Source organism: Eumetopias jubatus, unplaced genomic scaffold (genome assembly GCF_037043125.1).
Source record: "Eumetopias jubatus isolate StellerSeaLion01/CBP00866 unplaced genomic scaffold, mEumJub1_p1.0 scaffold_15, whole genome shotgun sequence".
Classification (NCBI taxonomy): domain Eukaryota; kingdom Metazoa; phylum Chordata; class Mammalia; order Carnivora; family Otariidae; genus Eumetopias; species Eumetopias jubatus.
In genome coordinates, this window is record NW_028274821.1 from 2,833,354 (window position 1) to 2,849,643 (window position 16,290).

The window sequence follows — 16,290 nt, forward strand, 5'->3', positions numbered from 1 at the left end:
CCATTTGGATGTCTTCTTTGGAAAAATGTCTGTTCATGTCTTCTGCCCGTTTCTTGATTGGATCATTTGTTCTTTGGGTGTTGAGTTTAAGAAGTTCTTTATAGATTTTGGATACTAGCCCTTTATCCGATATGTCATTTGCAAATATCTTCTCCCATTCTGTCGTTGTCTTTTGGTTTTGTTGACTGTTTCTCTTGCTGTGCAAAAGCTTTTTATCTTGATGAAATCCCAATAGTTCATTTTTTGCCCTTCCCTTGCCTTTGGTGATGTTTCTAGGAAGAAGTTGCTGCGGCTGAGGTCAAAGAGGTTGCTGTCTGTGTTCTCCTTGAGGATTTTGATGGACTCCTGTCTCACATTTAGGTCTTTCAAACATTTTGAGTCTATTTTTCTGTGTGGTGTAAGGAAATGGTCCAGTTTCATTCTTCTGCATGTGGCTGTCCAATTTTCCCAACACCATTTGTCAAGAGACTTTTTTCAACATTGAAAAATGTTGGACGTTCTTTCCTGCTTTGTTGAAGATTAGTTGGCCATAGAGTTGAGGGTCCATTTCTGGGCTCTCTATTCTGTGATGAGGGAGAATCTTAAGCAGGCTCCACACCCAGCACGGAGTCTGATCAGTCCCACGACCCTGAGATCATGACCTGAGCCGAAATCAAGAGTTGGATGCTTAACCGACTGAGCCAGCCAGGTGCCCTTCTCTTACTGGTTTTAAAATTCCCCCTTTATTAGTACTTTTTGCCATGTTAATTACTTAGTATTTTGGTGTGGACCTCCTTGGGTTTACTTTGTGGGGGACTCTCTGTGCCTCCTGCATCTGTATTTCTGTTTTCTTCCTCAGATTTGGGAAGCTATCAGCTATTATTTCTTCAAATATATTTTCTGCCCCATTTTCTCTCTCTTCTCCTTCTGGGATCTCTATAATGCAAATGCTACTACTCTTGATGGTGATGCTGAGTTCCCTTAACGTATTTTCATTTTTTCTTAATCTTTTTCTCTTTCCTGTTCAGCTGGCTTGTTTTCTATTCCTCTGTCCTCTCTAGGTCACTGATCCGTTCTTCTGTTTTCTCTGGTTTACTGTTTATTCCATGTAGGGTCTTTTTAATTTCAGTTACTGAGTACTTCATCTCTCATTGGTTCTTTTTTATGTTTTCTCCCTGTCAGTGGTCTTGCTGAGGTCCTCCACTCTTTTCTCAAGTCCAGTGAGTATCTTCATGACTGTTACTTTAAATTCTCTATCAGGCGTATTACTTATCACCGTTTTTGTCTTGCTGTGATTGTGCCCTGTTCTTTGATGTGTCTCATTTTGTCAAACTCTCTGTGTCTGTTTCTCTGTGCCGGGAAAGTCAGCCGTGTCTTCTGCTCTTGAGAGTCGTGGCCCCATGAAGAAGGGGTCCTGTTGGGCCGGGCATTATGGTGTCCCCTGTTCCCCAGGGCCTGGCACTTCAGCAAATGTCTCCTCTGTGGGGTGCTTGTGCCCTACTGCTCTGTGGCCTGGCCTTGTTTTCCTTTAGGCCTCTCATCTGCAGTGGCTCTCTTTGCCTTTTGAGGGCAGGGTTTGGTCCGTGGGTTGTGGGTGGCCAGTCTGGGGCCGCCTTGGCCTGAGTGAGTCAGACCAGCTATTTGCCAGAGGGGCACTATCCCCGAACCTCAGGGCCCTCTCCCTAGGTTGTCCCCTGAGAAACTTTTGTGGGTGGGTGGGCCCTGCAGTCTGACCAGATGTCTGCCCCCAGCCCACTGCTGGGGCCGCAGTCGGACTGGTATGTGTGGTTACCTTCCCCTTTTCCGGGGGCAGGAGTCACCGTGGAGGGGTGCTGGCCTCTCTTGGGGCTGCTTGCACATTGCCAGGCTTGTGGCACCACTTTGGATGAGCTTGGGCCTGGGGTGTATTGGAGGGGTTAGGTTTGCAGGAGAACGCACGGGTGGGGCTCCAGGTGCCAGCAAGGTGCGTGCTGGTCCACTGCCAGTGGGGATGTGCAGTGGGCAGGGAGAGCTCCTGCGGGGCCGGCCAGGCGGGTGGGGACGGGGCCGCAGGAAGAGTACGGGAGTGAAGGTGCCCAGTGCCGGCAGGGTGTGGGCCAGGCCACTGTGGGAGGGATGCTGTAACCGCCCTGGAAGACTCCTGCAGAGGCCGGGGTGGGGTGTCGGGGCCCATGCCGTTATCACTGTGCTGGTTCCTGCAGGTTTCTGTGTATCTTGGCTGGGGGGGGTGGGGGAGGGAAATGGCACCTGCCAGCTCTTTTGTTCTTGGAAAAGTCTCCCAAGGATCCCTGCCCCTCCAGTGTGGGCTCTGAGATTAGTCAACAGCTGTCCCTCCCATATACCCCAGGCGCTTTCAACCTGCTGCTGCCTTGCTGTATCTCCGTGAGGCTATTGTGCAGTCTGTTTCCTGTCACCCTCCAGCTCTCCGAGAGCTGAGCCGCTGGTTTTTAAAGTTTCAGGGGCTCCACCCCACTGATTAGTTGGGCCCATCTGGTTTTCAAAGCCTGATGTTATGGTGACTCATCTTCCCAGTGCAGATCCCGGGTGCCTGGTGTGGGGTCTGCTCTTTTCCCCTCTCTGCACCTGGTGCATTTCTCCCTCCTGTGGACAGCCCTGCAGGTCCTTTGGGCTACAGACCATGTCCACCCTTCCTGTCCCTCTTTGATGTGCCCGTTCTCTACATTTAGCTGTGGAGAGTCAGTGCTGCCAGTCTTTGGGTCCTTTTCTGGGTTATTTACACTCATGTTGGTGTTAGCTTAGTGTAACCATGGGATGAGGTGAGCTTAGGAGCCTCCTACTTTGCAGTCTTCCCCGGAAGTAAGATTTAGCATAATTCTTAAAGGCCCTAAGATTTTCAGAATGGTCCGTGAGCATTCAACTTAAGGTCACCAGCTGCATTGGCCCCGACAAGATGATCAGCCTGTCCTTGGAAGCTTTGAAGGCAGGCACTGACTTCTCCTCTCTAGCCAGGAAAGTCCTAGATGGCATCTTTTTCCTGTGGGAGACTCTCGCACCCACACTGAAAATCTGTGGGTCAGTGGAGTTGCCTTCGGTAATGACCTCAGCTCTATCTTCTGGATCACTTGCTGCAGCTTCGCCTTGCATTTTTATGCCCCGGACATGGCTTCCTTCCTTAAACCTCAGGAACCAATCTCTGCTAGCTTCAGGCTTTGCTTCTGCAGCTTCCTCCCCTCTTCCGCCTTCACGGAATTGAAGAGAGTCAGGGCCTCGCTCCGGGTTAGGCTTTGGCTGAAGGGAATGTTGGGGCTGGTTTGATCTTCTGTCCAAATGACTGACACTCTCTCCGTATCAGCAGTAAGCCTCTTTCACTTCCTTATTTTCTGTGTGCTCAGGGTGCGTGTACAGTTTCCTTCAGGAACCACCTTGGTATTCGGAACTTGGCTGTTTGACACAAGCAGCTTAGCTTTGGGCCAGTCTCCGCTTTCGGCATGCCTTCCTCTTGTGTGAACACGTAGAGGCCGCTGGAGAGTTGTTACTGGGCCCCTCTCTGGGAATAGGCCGAGGAGAGAGGGGGAGACAGGGCTTAAGTTGGCCGGCTTGTGGTGCCCCAGAGCAATTACAACAGTAGAACCAAGGATCACTGGTCACAGATCGCCATGACCAGTAATAGGAATGACGAAGGTTAAGAAATGGTGAGAATTGTGACCGAGACATGAAGTGCATGTCTTCCCGGGTGGGAAGAGGGTGCCATGGACGTGCCGACACAGGGTCGCTGCTGGCCTTTGGTTTGTGAAATGCCCCATGTCTGTGGGGCGCGGTAAGTCGAGCTGTGCCTGTGATTTGGGTGCCCCTGTGCTCTGGCCTCCACTGGTGCCCGTGACATGGCGGGGCTGCGAGTCCCATGCCCGTTCTGTGCTGTTTCTTCGTGGCCTTCAGCACGTGCTGGGACACGTCTGCTGTGGATCTGTGTGCGGACCCCACCTTGGTTGGCTGCGCGTTGGCTCCGGAGACTAATGCTTTCATCAGGTTTGGGAAGTTGGGGCCTTTCTTTCTCTCTTCTTTTCTTTCTCCCTCTCTTTCCTTTTCTTCCTCTCCTTTCTTTCTTCCAAGATTTTATTTATTTGAGAGAGAGAGAGCGTACAGTCAGAGGGAGAGAGAAGGAGGCTTCCCGCGGAGCAGGGAGCCCGACACAGGACTCGATCCCAGGACCCCAGGATCATGACTGAGGCGAAGGCAGACGCTTCACCGACTGAGCCACCCAGGTGCCCCGGGGCCTTCATTTCTTCTGAAACTGTTGTGGTTTTCTTGTCTCCGGGCACCCCCATTACACGTGTATGAGTCTGTTCATTGACACCCCACTGGTCTCTCAGGCTCAGTTCACTTTCCTGCATCTCTTTGTTTTCTTGGAACTGAACAGTTTGTATTTGTTTTCAGCTTCATTGATTTTTCTGCCATGCTGGATCTGCTGCTGACCGCCTCCTGGCAGTTTCTGTTTATCGAAACACTGGGTGCAGATGTGTTCGCAGAGCTGCCTCGAAGTCTTGGTCAGCTGTGCCCCACAGTTGGCACCTCTGAGGCGGTTTCTCTTAACTTCCTTTCCCTGAGTGTGGGTCGCACTTCCTTGCTTTGAAAGTCTCTGAATTTTTTGTTGAATACTCAATATTTTAGTTACTAAGTTGTAGCAGCTCAGGTTTCTGAATTTTTTTTCCTCCCTGAGAGTAGCGATGGTGATGGTTTCATTGCCGGGGGTGTTTTAGTACCTGCGTTGGCCTGAGTCTGAAGGCTGTCTTCCACATGCTGTGGGTGGCTGGTGTCTGAGCTCAGTTTTTTCTCCTTGTTCTCGTTGTTTCTGGCTTCCCAGGGGCCACGCCTGCATCCGCACAGCACAGATGTGTCGGAGGTTGTGCTTAAACACGGCCAGCTTGAACAGCCTCCGCGGTCTGGTCACAAGCGTGTGTGGGCTTGGAGTGCACTCGGCTTGCAGGCCACGCTCAGGCCTGCCCTGCCTCCATGTCCTGGGACTCATGGGACATCTGCACTTGCTCACGGGCTCCGTTGTTGGCAGGGATGTGGGGTGGACGTGCTCTTGCCCTGTTGCTTGACCGCAGAGGGCCATGGCTCAGGCTGGCTGGACTGCCTGTTGCTGGGTCACCTCTCTGAAGGAGCACGCTCTAAATCCAGCATCCCCTTCTGGCAGAAGCAGTGAGGCTACAGGTTTTCACGGCCTCTCCGCCCTGGTCCAGCCAGCTGTCAGCAGGGAGAGGGGGGGAGCAGCCTGGAGAGGCTGCCCCGACTTTGATAGAGCGCATTAGCAAAGCTCCACAGTTTGTCATAAGCCTTTGGTCACTTTCTGGAGGGCTGCCGTGATTGTTGATGAGAGTTTTGTCCAGCTTGGTGGCTGTTTTAGGGGTGGGGTTGGTCGACCTCACTGTGCGTGTGATAGGGACTCCCAGGCTCACCAGTAATGCTGTGTAGAGAGTTTCCTGGCACTGGGCAGACAGGAGGGGCCCAGGCAGCAGGAGTCAGGTGCCCAGCTGAGGTCTGGCTCTGGGAAGTGACATTAGGATCAGAGTGAACAGATGGGAACGGTCAGCATGGGGTGGTTTTCCAAAACGAGCTCATCATGCGTACGTTTCGAACATCTGACATGGGAGCACAGGTCCAGAGATGTCGGAAGCTGTGTGGGGCTGTGGCTGGAAGCACCCAGAGCTACGGTGCAGACCTGTTTCCTTCGGCAGGGCACCCTGACGCCCAACTGAGAAAACACCTGTAACTCAGCAGCATATTTCAAAGCCAGTGAGGGCAGGTCAGATAGCCTGGGAAAATATTGGTGTTGAGGTTGGAGAGTGGGTACGTGGGGTTTGTTGTACCGTTCTCTTTTCTTGGGTGCGTGTTGGGAAATTGTCCTAACTAAAAGGTAAGGAAAGGAAGTAGGCACAAATAAGCTCTTTCCTTGGAGCAAGAAGAAGAAGGCGGGAATAGAGCAAGATGGGAGCGTGCCGTGGAAATGCGGAGTGGTGATTGTGATCTTCTCCTGATGCTGGGGGACTAGCCACCAGCAGCACGGGTGGGGATCTAGGACGGTATCTTTCTTTCTGGAAAACTCAGGAGAATCTTGAGAGAGAAGATGCATGTTTGGAAACCAGTAGCCACCTTCTGCAGAGGCGGTTTCGAAAATGGTGGGGAGAGACTCCCTCAAAAGGGCTGTTGTAGGTGTGCACTGTCTGGAAATACCTTCGTTTCAGAAGGTGGGGTCCCCCCACCGCACACTTTGCTGAGCCACGTGGAGGTTCGATCACAGGGATGGGACGCTGGCTGTCCCCAGAGGAGTGGATGGTGTTTTTGGATCTCTGCCAGGAGATACCGAACTTCATGGGGTTGTCAGAAGACTGTATAACAGGCAGTCTGACGAGGGTGAGTGAGATCCTGGGCTGGGTGCCTGATGCCCCTGTCCCCCTCCGTGTCGCAGTCGGGGCGGTGCCGGTCCTCTCCAGAGACACCGTGTCGGGGAAGAAGGGCCACCACTTGAGCCAGGTGAAGACCCCGCACAACCCCTTGGACTCCAGCGCCCCACTGATGAAGAAGGGGAAGCAGAGGGAGGTCCCCAAGGCCAAGAAGCCAACCTCATTGAAGAAGGTATGTGGCGAAAGCAGGCGCTAGCAAACCTCGCTCTCCCGTCTGTGTTACGTCTTACAGCTCTTAGCGTTTTCGGTTCTAACGTTCGTGCTGTTGGAATGTGCTCTCTCGAGATGTGTGCGCCACTCTGACAATGACCCCCCTCCCTGAGTGGGACGGCAGAGGGTACAGAGCAGGGCGCCTCCGCTCCTGGAGGCGGGCTCTTTTTCTTTTAATACTGGCAGGGGTGTGGACAGAGAGCCAGGAACGGGGGCCGTTGTGTTCTCCTTGTTCACCCTCGCTGCCCTCCCCCTCCCCTGGGGGGTCTGGCTGGTGCTCCGATTCTGGAATACGGGTTCTGTTGGGGCTGCTGCAGCCGCTGGTGTCTGGCCTGGGTCCTGCGTGCCCGGCTCTGCACACCTGGGGGACGTGGGCCCGGCCCCTGGGGGATGGAGGGCATGTCGCTGCTGTGAGGGCACAGGAAGGCACGATGCCCGCCCGCTGAGGTTGGGTGGCTTATTTTGTAGAAGGGTTTATTTTTAAGGACAAGTATTTAGGTGTTTTAATCGTTTATTTCATTTTAAAGATTATTTTGAAAGAACGGCAGGAGAGAAAGCAGCAGCGTCTCCAAGAAAATGCTGTGAGCCCTGCTCCCGCCAGTGACGCTGTGCTGGATGGTGAGAGCGGTGGTGACGAGGCCCTTGAGTCGGCCGACCCCTCAGGTACCGAGCACGCTTGCTTGCTGCCCAGGGGAGCCCTGCAGCAGGGGCGGGCACGGCGGGGGAAGCCTGCAGCCGGGGCAGGGGCAGGGGCGGGCACGGCGGGGGAGCGCTGCCGGCCTTGAAAGGAGAATGTGGCAGCTGTCAGAGTCACTTGCTGGAAAGAGGGCATCCCCGTGGGCCAGTAGAGCTCCTGGCACCCGTGGTTCTTGGGGTACGGTCTAGGAGACAGAGGAACGAGGTCCCCAGGTGTGATGTGTGTGGCATCGGATGGTCCTCGGAGCTTGAAGTGGCCGTGAGAATGAACGCCACTCACTGCGAAGCTGCTTTGTCACCAGTGTGAGAGTCCCGGTGTCAGAGAAAGTGTTAGTAGGCCTTTTATTGAGCTGTGTGTTCAGAACAGTACACAGATCGTAAGTGTGTGGCTTGAGGACTTGTCACCTTTGTCATCCTGCCGAGGGCCGCCCCAGAGATGCTGCCCGGTGAGGTGCGCTCAGGCCTTCTCCGCCCTCGGCCCGTGTGCCCGGTGGGGGCCGCGCCCTGACTCACTTCTCCGGGACGTTGCAGAAGGACTGGAGCCGTTGCCGTCCTCTGCGCCCGCGCCGGAGGGCAGGTCAGAAGAGCTGCCGAGAGCGGAGCTCCAGAAGGAGGTTGAGGGCTGCCACCTGGTTCCCGACGGCGCCGGCTGCCCCAAGATCCACAGCCGGCGGTTCCGGGAGTGAGTGACCGCGGGGCCGTGCCTGCCGCGGGGCGGGGGCCGGGGCGTGCTCACTCTGGTGTCGGGCGTGGGGCCGTCCCACCCCGGCGTGCTCAGGCCACCGGGCCAGGCCCCGGCTTTCCTCCTCGTCAGAACCCATGTCAGGGCCACCTTACCTGCTTCTGCGAGGTCCTTGTCGTCCTCGCGTGCTGCTGAGGTGTGCGCTGGGGGGCTGGGCGGTGCGGTGACACCTCCCTTTCACGGTCTGGTGTGTCTGGTAGTTTCTGAGGGGACTCTGCCTGCACCTGTCCCACTTCTCTTCGGGGCACACTCCACGTGTGGACCTCTGTGGGCAGCGGCTGCCACGGAGCACGTGGCGGGCCATCGGGGGGCTGCAGGGTGCAGAGGCTTTGTCCCTCGTGGTGAGGAGCGGGGAGGATGTGAAGTCTGACCGTCGGGAGGCCCAGCTCTGCGGCCGGGCCGCTCCTCGCAGGGATTCCCGAGGGGCCCCCGCCAGCGGGCACCTTCTCTCAGTTACTGCAGCCAGATGCTGAGTAAGGAGGTGGACGCGTGTGTCACGGATCTGCTGAAGGAGCTGGTGCGCTTCCAAGACCGCATGTACCAGAAAGATCCAGTCAAGGCTAAGACCAAACGCCGACTCGTGCTGGGGCTGCGGGAGGTCCTCAAGCATCTGAAGCTCAGGAAACTCAAGTGCATCATCATCTCTCCCAACTGTGAGAAGATCCAGTCGAAAGGTAACGAGCACTGTGGCCCCCGGCCCAGCCGCTGGGGTGGGTTTGTTTCTCTTTGTTCGTACCTGAGGGCTGCGTCCGCAGCTTCACCTGACCACCCAGTGTCCTGCTCTCCGAGGCAGCCAGGCCCCTGTGGGTGCCGGCTGATGGTCTGGCCAATTGGTGCCGGCCTCTGGCGGGGGGCCTCCGGAGCTCACACTGCGGGAATTCTGTGACCGGCAGCCCAGCAGTCCACTGCCAGTTGACTTGCTCAGTCTGTGAGCCCTCCCAGCTTGTCCAGGGGCTTGGCCACCTTACCGACCCCGGCAGGTTGGCTGTGTTTTGTGGGATGCAGCGGGCTGGGTGAGGTGACAGACACGGGCTGTGTGTTAGAGGGATGGGCAGTCAGGAGCCTGTGTCCTGTGTCTTCCATTTGCCAGGGGGCCGAAGGGAGCCTTCCCCGGGCACGGGCCTCTCTCCCACGTTGTACAGGTCACCTTGCAGGGGCCGAGTCTGGATCCTACACTGAGCTTCCCTGGTTTCCGTTTCGCAGCTGGAGACTTGAGGTTTCCTGGCTTGTGTGGGGCCCCCGGGGCCTGAGAGCAGCTGCCGGAGCTGCTCACTGCCCACCCAGCTCGCCCTGGTCCTAGCTTGGGGCAGGCCCTGACACTGGAATAGGACAGAAGGGGGCTTCGGGCCCCTGCACTCTGGTTGTGTGTTGGCCGCGCCCCTGCCTTAGGTCCCCTCACGGCGCTGGGCTTCACACCAGTCCACCCTCCAGCTCCCGGCCCCGCGGCCTGAGCCTCCTCCAAGACCGTTGGTGCCCGGGGCACTCCACAGCTTTACCTGGGCCCCTTGGGGCGCTCTGCACCTCGCTGTGGCTGTCCCGTGGGGGCGGCCTCCCGGCTCCTGCTGGGGAGCGGGCTGTGCTGACGCTGGCCCGAGCGTGTGTCCTGGGGCCCCGGAGAAGGCCGGCGCGCGGGCCCGTCTAGCAGCTGGGGCTCGCAGCCCAGCCCCCCGGCTCTGCACCCGCTGTCCGTCGTCGTCCTCCTCTCTGGAGGCGGGTGGGCGCTGCCCTGTGCCCGAGGCTCTGGGAGGAGGGTGGGTGGCTTGTGGGGGCCCCCTGTACTGCTGTCCTCTCAGCCTTTTCTTGGTTTTGTTTTCTGTCAGGATTCCTCAACTGCATCCTCTAAGCTTCAGCAGAGTTTCCCATTTCTGTTATTTCCGATTTCCGGGAGCAGTTTTTGTTGTCCTGAAGTCTCCGTGTTTGTTGCTGCCACTGCTGCTTTGGGGCCAGATCGGCACCCTGAGCCTCATGCAGAGAGGGTGTAGGGTTGTGCCCGCCCCTAGAAGCGCAGGGCCCGGCGTTGCCTGCGTGATGCGGGTGTGCACGCCAGCTGCCCTTACTTTCTCTGAATGTCCGTCTGCGCGGAACGTGCCTGGTGGTGCCTGCGGTCGCCAGGCTCTGGGGAATTGGCGCTGGGCTGTAGATGGCGGGCTCGGGGCTCCCCCACTCGCCCCGCTGTCAGGTCGGTGCACCCGGTCGTCCGTTTGCATCTCAGCTTCCTGCTCTTGTCTTGAGTTCTCCTGTGATTTGTGTCTTTAACAAACAGACCAAGGAATGAGTGTGTGCAGTGGGCACCGCGCCGTGCTTTTCCTATGAGCTGCCTTTCGCTTGACGGGGCTGGGGGGGTTGCCTGGGCCGACAGGCGTCTGCATTGGCGGCAGGTTCAACTGCGCTGTTCGTCATCCGTTCCTGTGCATTTTTATTTGAGGCCGAAGGAACTTGATTCTTCTTGGAAAAGCTCGCCGGTGGCTTGCAGTATTTTGTAGAACTTGGCATCCTGGCCTTGGGCTGTGTGAAGTACTGTGTCTGCACGGAGCGGCATTTCGCGTGGTAATGCTGAGCTTGAATTGTACATGGCACTTGTCTTGAGCATTTTGCTTGTTCTGAGTGTGTTGTCGTCTCAGTCCTGGGAAGTGGGCACTTGGAGATGCTTTCAGCTCCCACTGAGCCTGCGGCCTGGGTGCTGGGTGGAGCAGAACCGTCTAGGCTTGCCGCTGTGTCAGGCCCAGTCTCCCAGAGTCTCTCCCAGGGGAGTCCCCCAGGATGCGCATGTGGGGTGCCATCTGCAGGGACCATGAGCCTCCTCGTTCCCACCCCGTAGCCCGTCCTACCAGTTACCATGGTGGGTGCCCTCCGGAAACCCAAGTCCTGACGTCAGCCACGGGGCCACCTGGAAAGCAGGCCTTTGAAGGGACAACAGCCATGGCGCCGCAGCACGGAAAGCATTTGTGGTCGGGCCCGGGGCTGGGGGACACGAGGCAGAGAGAGAGCACGTGGCGGGTGCTGAGGGGCACAGGGGTCTCCGGCAGGAAGTTGGGAATAACTGTAGTTCTGGCTGAGGATCCCGCGCTCCTCCTCCGCCGTCTCCCGCCTGCTTTCCCTGCCGGCCCAGAACTGAGGCCTTCCTTGAGCGTCTCTGTCCCCAGAGCTGGCTTCCTCCTCTCCTTCCTCGGTCTTCAGGTGGATCTGGGTCGGGCGTGGGCAGAACTAAGGGGCGTGGGGCCCAAGTGTTCATCTCTGGTCACACCGGCTGCCGAGTGACGTCCCAGTTCCCAGAGCAGTGTGGGATGTGCTGCTTTGTCTTGAAAGAACATTGGATGATCCTATAATTAGTGCCAGGTGACAGGGGCCGCGGGAGACATTTTCTTCTCCAGCAGATGTTGTGGGCCCCGTCCGTAAATCGTCTGCACGCAGGTTGCTGGGCCCGTGCCGTGCAGTGAGCCCGGTGCTGGGTTTCCTTTCAAGGAGTAAGCCCCCCAGACGCCTGCGGCCGGCCAAAGGCAGCCAGCATTGCCACATTTGATGTGTCCTTGGTAGTCAGGGTGTGAATGTGTGAGAGAGAGAGAGACAGGTCTGGTGACTGACTCGGCGCTGTGGGCCCCTCGTGGGGAGCTCACCAGCAGTCTGGGGGCCCAGCTGTGAGCACCATGCGCACACTTGCTTTGCTCAGACGGTACCAACAGACATCCTGGCTCTTTCCAGACGTCTGCAGCTGTGAACAAGGACACACACACCTTGCATACTGTCCTTTCTACTTGTGGGAACATCTCTGTGGGGCCCTACTGAGAATGCAAGGGCAGGTGCATCTGAGGGTCCGTGGGTTACACCCCTGCTGCTTGTTCGAGTGGTGTGCCCAGAGCAGGTCGTGCCTGGTGCCCAGCTCCAGCTCTGGCCCTGGCTCCGGGGAGGCTGTTTGCATTTTTCTTGGGAGGGGAGGGCGAGCAGCCTCTTTCTTGTTGAAGAGCTTGGCGGTTTCAGTGAACTGTTGGTTCATGTTCTTTGCCCATTTGTCTTTCGGGATGTTGATTTTTTTAATAGTGACATGTGCCTTTTTATATAATAAGAAAGCTCTTTGGGAAAGAGTTGTAAATGTTATTTTGGTTTGTCATTTGCTTGTTTTTTAAACGTTTTTTGGCCACGCAGAGACTTTGGGTATTGTTATTATACTGATGTTTTTTATTCTTGTGATTTTATTGCATTTAGATTTTATGGCATTTCTCCACCTTAACACTCCAAGGTTATTAGTAGGTTTTTTAATATCGTTTTTCTGGTTCTTCCATGTTTTCATTTTTGTTTGCTTAGGTAGACTATATTTCTTCTCAGAGGGATCTTTCCAGAGGCCGACCAGTTGCCCTTTCCCTGCTGCCTCACAGCGCTCCTCCCGCCAGAGCCTCCGTTCTGCACCCCGCATCCCCACCTTTATGCTCTCGTACCTGATGATGACCTCACGTCATCTTTTTCAAAAGGCTGACTCTCACTTGTGTATTTTTTTCATATTCTTTATTCCTCAGTAGTAAGTGTATTTCCAAGTTTTAGGTTGACACAGAATTGGTCTGTTGTCCCTGGGATGAGTGTGGCCGAGACCATGGGTGCCTCCGTGTAGATGTTCTGTTGTGTTTCTGGAGCGCCTTGAAGCTGCTCTGTGCATCTTCTGTACTTGGAACAAATCTGTTCCTGCCTGCGGTGATCTTCCGTGGCTGTCCGTCCGCGTCCTCGCTGGCTCCGCTGGCCTGTGTGAGGACGCGCGGTTTCCGCGCGACTTGTACACAGACACACATGCGTCCTTCTCTCGTAGAGATTCGGGGCTGCTGGGCCCCCCGCGTGGCGGGCACGTCACCGACACACACAGCCCCCCTTGGTCCTTCTCACCGCGCCTCTCCCGCTCTCCCCACGCACGGACCCTGCCGGGCAGGGCACCTTGCTCGGCAGCGGGGCGGGTGGTGGAGGGCAGGGAGTCCGCGGCTGGGCCCTGTCGGTATCGGATACTTGGTGACCTCTCTGTGCTCCAGGGTCCCATCTGTGTGGGTGCATTTAGATTTTATGGCATTTCTCCATATTCTCCCATCCCTTGCCGGGTTCTTGTGCCCACACAGGAGCTCGTACTCGAGAGGCAGTTAACCAGTGGCCTGGCGCACAATGAGTGTTCAGTAACTATTCACTAAGTGCAATATTGTGGTTTATATGGGACACCTATGTGGTCAGTCAGATGACCGAAAGAGATTTCTCCTTCCTATTTGGTTTTTGTCTTTGGCTTCTGGCTCTCACCTTCAAATACTCTTGATAACTACAGTAAAGGTGTTATGTTAACGAAGGTGACCTTCGGACCTGCCCAAGGCAGGGCCTGGCTGCCAGGGGGGCCAACCAGCTAACTGGGGTGTTGGAAGCCTGGTCCCATCCCCACCCCACCCCTTCCCTTGGCCTCCGGGGGCGGGGTGGGAGGGGCTGGAGGTTGAAGCAGCCAAAGGCCAGTGATGCAGTCAGTCCTGACTCTGTGGTGAAGTCTCCCTGGAATCCCACCGGACTGGGCGAGGAGAGCCTGCTGGTCGGCGCACAGGGGGAGGTGCGGGAGGAGTGGTGCGCGGCGGATGGACAGGGCAGCTCGGCGCCCTCCCCGCCCCCGCCCGTGCATCTCCGCTCTGGCTGGGATTGCAGTTCCGGGTCACATCCTTAGACCGGGCGGACACAGGAAGTGGTTCCCTGCGGTGGGTTCTGTGAGCCTCTAGCACGTGAGGAGCACGTGTTGGAGCCTGCAGTGTGCGGCCCTTTGGTCAGAAGCCCTGGTGACACCGAGACGTGGTGGGCCCCTGGCGTGGGGTGGGGCGGCCTCGCACTGCTGGTGTTCTGGGGGCCCACTCCCCCCCCCCCCGCCATGTTGGGATTGGGGGCGGGGACTCTTCTAAAAAATGGAGGCCTTACTTCCCGTTAGGCTAACAACGGAGGGGTATTTTATTCTGCCAAGGGCGTCTCTCTTCTGGAGAGCTGGTTTCTCGCACATGGCCGAGAGGAACGGTGCCCTTGCGGTGGCGCCGCTGTCCTGGTGGTGCCGGGCACGGCCCGCTGAGGGGTGTCGCCGTGTGCAGGAAAAAGCCCTTTGTGGCCGGTATCCGCGCCACGCTGCGTGTGATGCATCTCCCTGTCGTTCCGTTGTCCCTGACCAGGTGGGCTGGATGACACGCTGCACACCATCATTGATTACGCCTGTGAGCAGAACATTCCCTTCGTGTTCGCGCTCAACCGCAAAGCTCTGGGGCGCAGTTTGAACAAGGCCGTTCCCGTCAGCGTGGTGGGCATCTTCAGCTACGACGGGGCCCAGGTGAGCTGGGGGGGTCGGGGGTGGGAGACCCGGGCTAACGTGCAGCGTCCCCACAGGCAGCCCCGAGCCTGGGGCAGGACGGCACATCCCCTGGGGTCGGGGTGTCACCCGTGCCCTGCCTTCTGCCCCAGGACCAGTTCCACAGGATGGTCGAGCTGACGATGGCTGCCCGGCAGGCGTACAAGACCATGCTGGAGAACGTGCGCCGAGAGCTGGCCGGGGAGCCTGGGCCCCCGGCTCCGGCCAGCCCGCCCGTGCAGGGCCCCGGCGGCTCGGCGCAGGACGGCCCCCCTGCCTCCGTGCCTGGGAAAGAAGAGCCGCACTACAGTGAGTGCTGGGGAGGGCTGAGCGTCCTCAAGCCCCGGGTCGACTGACGGGAGGGGCAGAGTGCCCGGACAGCGGCAGGGCTTCTGGGCGGCAGAAGGCCGGCTTGGTCCTGGCTGTCGTCTTTGGGCGGGGCTCAGATGTTGGGTGGCACCTGCAGAGTGCGGCCTTGAGCCCCGCGGTGTCCCTGGTGGAAGGTTAAGGCCAGCAGGTGAGCCGCGGGCTCACAGATACTAACAGAGCGGGGCGGCTGTGGGGGGGGGTGGTTCCTTGCCAGGCCCGTGTAGGGCAGCGTGCTCCCCAGTCAAGGCTGCCCCGACTGTCCCTGCATGTCCCTCAGCTGTGCCACGTTGTCGTTTTTAGTTGAAATCTGGAGAAGACACCTGGAAGTGTACAGTCGCTGTGCTCTGGAGCTGGAAGACTCGCTGGAGGCTTCAACCTCTCAGATGATGAACCTGAATTTATAGAAGAGTTCTTTGTGTGTGTTGTGTGGGGTAAGGAAGGGGCGCTTGAGAGACTTTGGGGCCTTCCTCTTCTCAGGTCTCCGTTGACCTGCTGTGTTCTGTGTGGCTGTTGAGTTGGGAGGTGAAGCCCGGATACATGTCCTGGGAAGGGGCCCTTGGGTATGCTGGCAGGAGACTCGCCCAAGAGCATGGAGATGCAACTTTGGATCCGAGCACACGGAGTCTGGAAAAGCCCGGGATGTGTGTAGCCCCCTGAGTTCTCTGCTGTGAAGGAAACCCCACTCTGATGCAGAAGAGCTGAGCCGTGTTAGTGTGTGGAAGGCGCGGGGGTGGGGGGAGGGCTTTCTCCGGACTTGGCTTTTTGGCTGCAAGATTTGGGGATACTTGGAAGGTCTGCTAAAATGAGCCTCAGAAGGAAAATCGATTCTCTAACCTGTGACCTTTTGACATGAATTAATTCATTTTTGTCTTCATTTTTCAAAGAAGCCGTGTATATTGAAGTTCTTAAATTTCAGTTTTGATAATCTGCAAATATTTTCTTTCGTAAATGAACGTGTTCTGAATGTGGTTTCTGTCTTGGAGGCCAGCAGGATAGAAGTTTGCTTTCGTACTTTGCTGTAAGTAAGAGGGCTTATTTATTTTGAATAAAGAGCGATGATTTGATCACCCCGCCGTCTTGGGCTTCTCGGGGTTCCCAAGTCCCAGTGCGGCCCCTCAGGTGCGTTGTTTGAAGGGAAGAGGTTTGCGGTGAGGACGCTGCCTCTGTCCGTGTGCTCTGGTACCATCACCCAGGCGACAGCAGGACAGACCTTCGCCACTGGGCGCGTGCAGGGCAACCAGTGGAGCGCGTTGGCCTTGAGCACACTGTGAGGGGCGATCGGTTGTGTCGGGTGTCGTACATCTGAGAGGCAAGTGGCCCGTGGGGGCACAGTGGAGCGGGGTGAGGTCAGGGAGGGCCTGCGGTGTGGACAGGTTGGGCCGTGTGGCTGGGGTGGTGCGTGGGAAGCGTTTGACCTGTCGAGCGCGCACGTGCTACTCCTAGCACGCCTGCTTCTCAGAGCTGTTGAAGCGGGGGCCGTGTGACGCCCCAGGTTTCTCCTGGGGTGGGGGGAGCCGGGAGGATCACACATGGCAGGGCTT

At 57.2% G+C, this 16,290-nt stretch overlaps 1 protein-coding gene across 2 annotated transcripts in view; it reads left to right on the forward strand.

Annotated features, from left to right (window-relative positions):
- The window catches only part of SECISBP2 (SECIS binding protein 2), a 51,067-nt gene extending 35,251 nt beyond the window's left edge, over window positions 1-15,816 (forward strand). For both annotated transcript variants that reach the window (XM_088019174.1, XM_088019175.1), the window contains 7 exons: window positions 6,410-6,576; window positions 7,142-7,277; window positions 7,842-7,992; window positions 8,506-8,726; window positions 14,208-14,362; window positions 14,494-14,689; window positions 15,050-15,816. In XM_088019174.1, coding sequence (XP_087875300.1) covers window positions 6,410-6,576; window positions 7,142-7,277; window positions 7,842-7,992; window positions 8,506-8,726; window positions 14,208-14,362; window positions 14,494-14,689; window positions 15,050-15,153 — 1,130 coding nt within the window. In that variant the 3' untranslated portion in view covers window positions 15,154-15,816. The remainder of the gene's footprint in view (window positions 1-6,409; window positions 6,577-7,141; window positions 7,278-7,841; window positions 7,993-8,505; window positions 8,727-14,207; window positions 14,363-14,493; window positions 14,690-15,049) is intronic.
- Window positions 15,817-16,290: the final 474 nt, after the last annotated feature.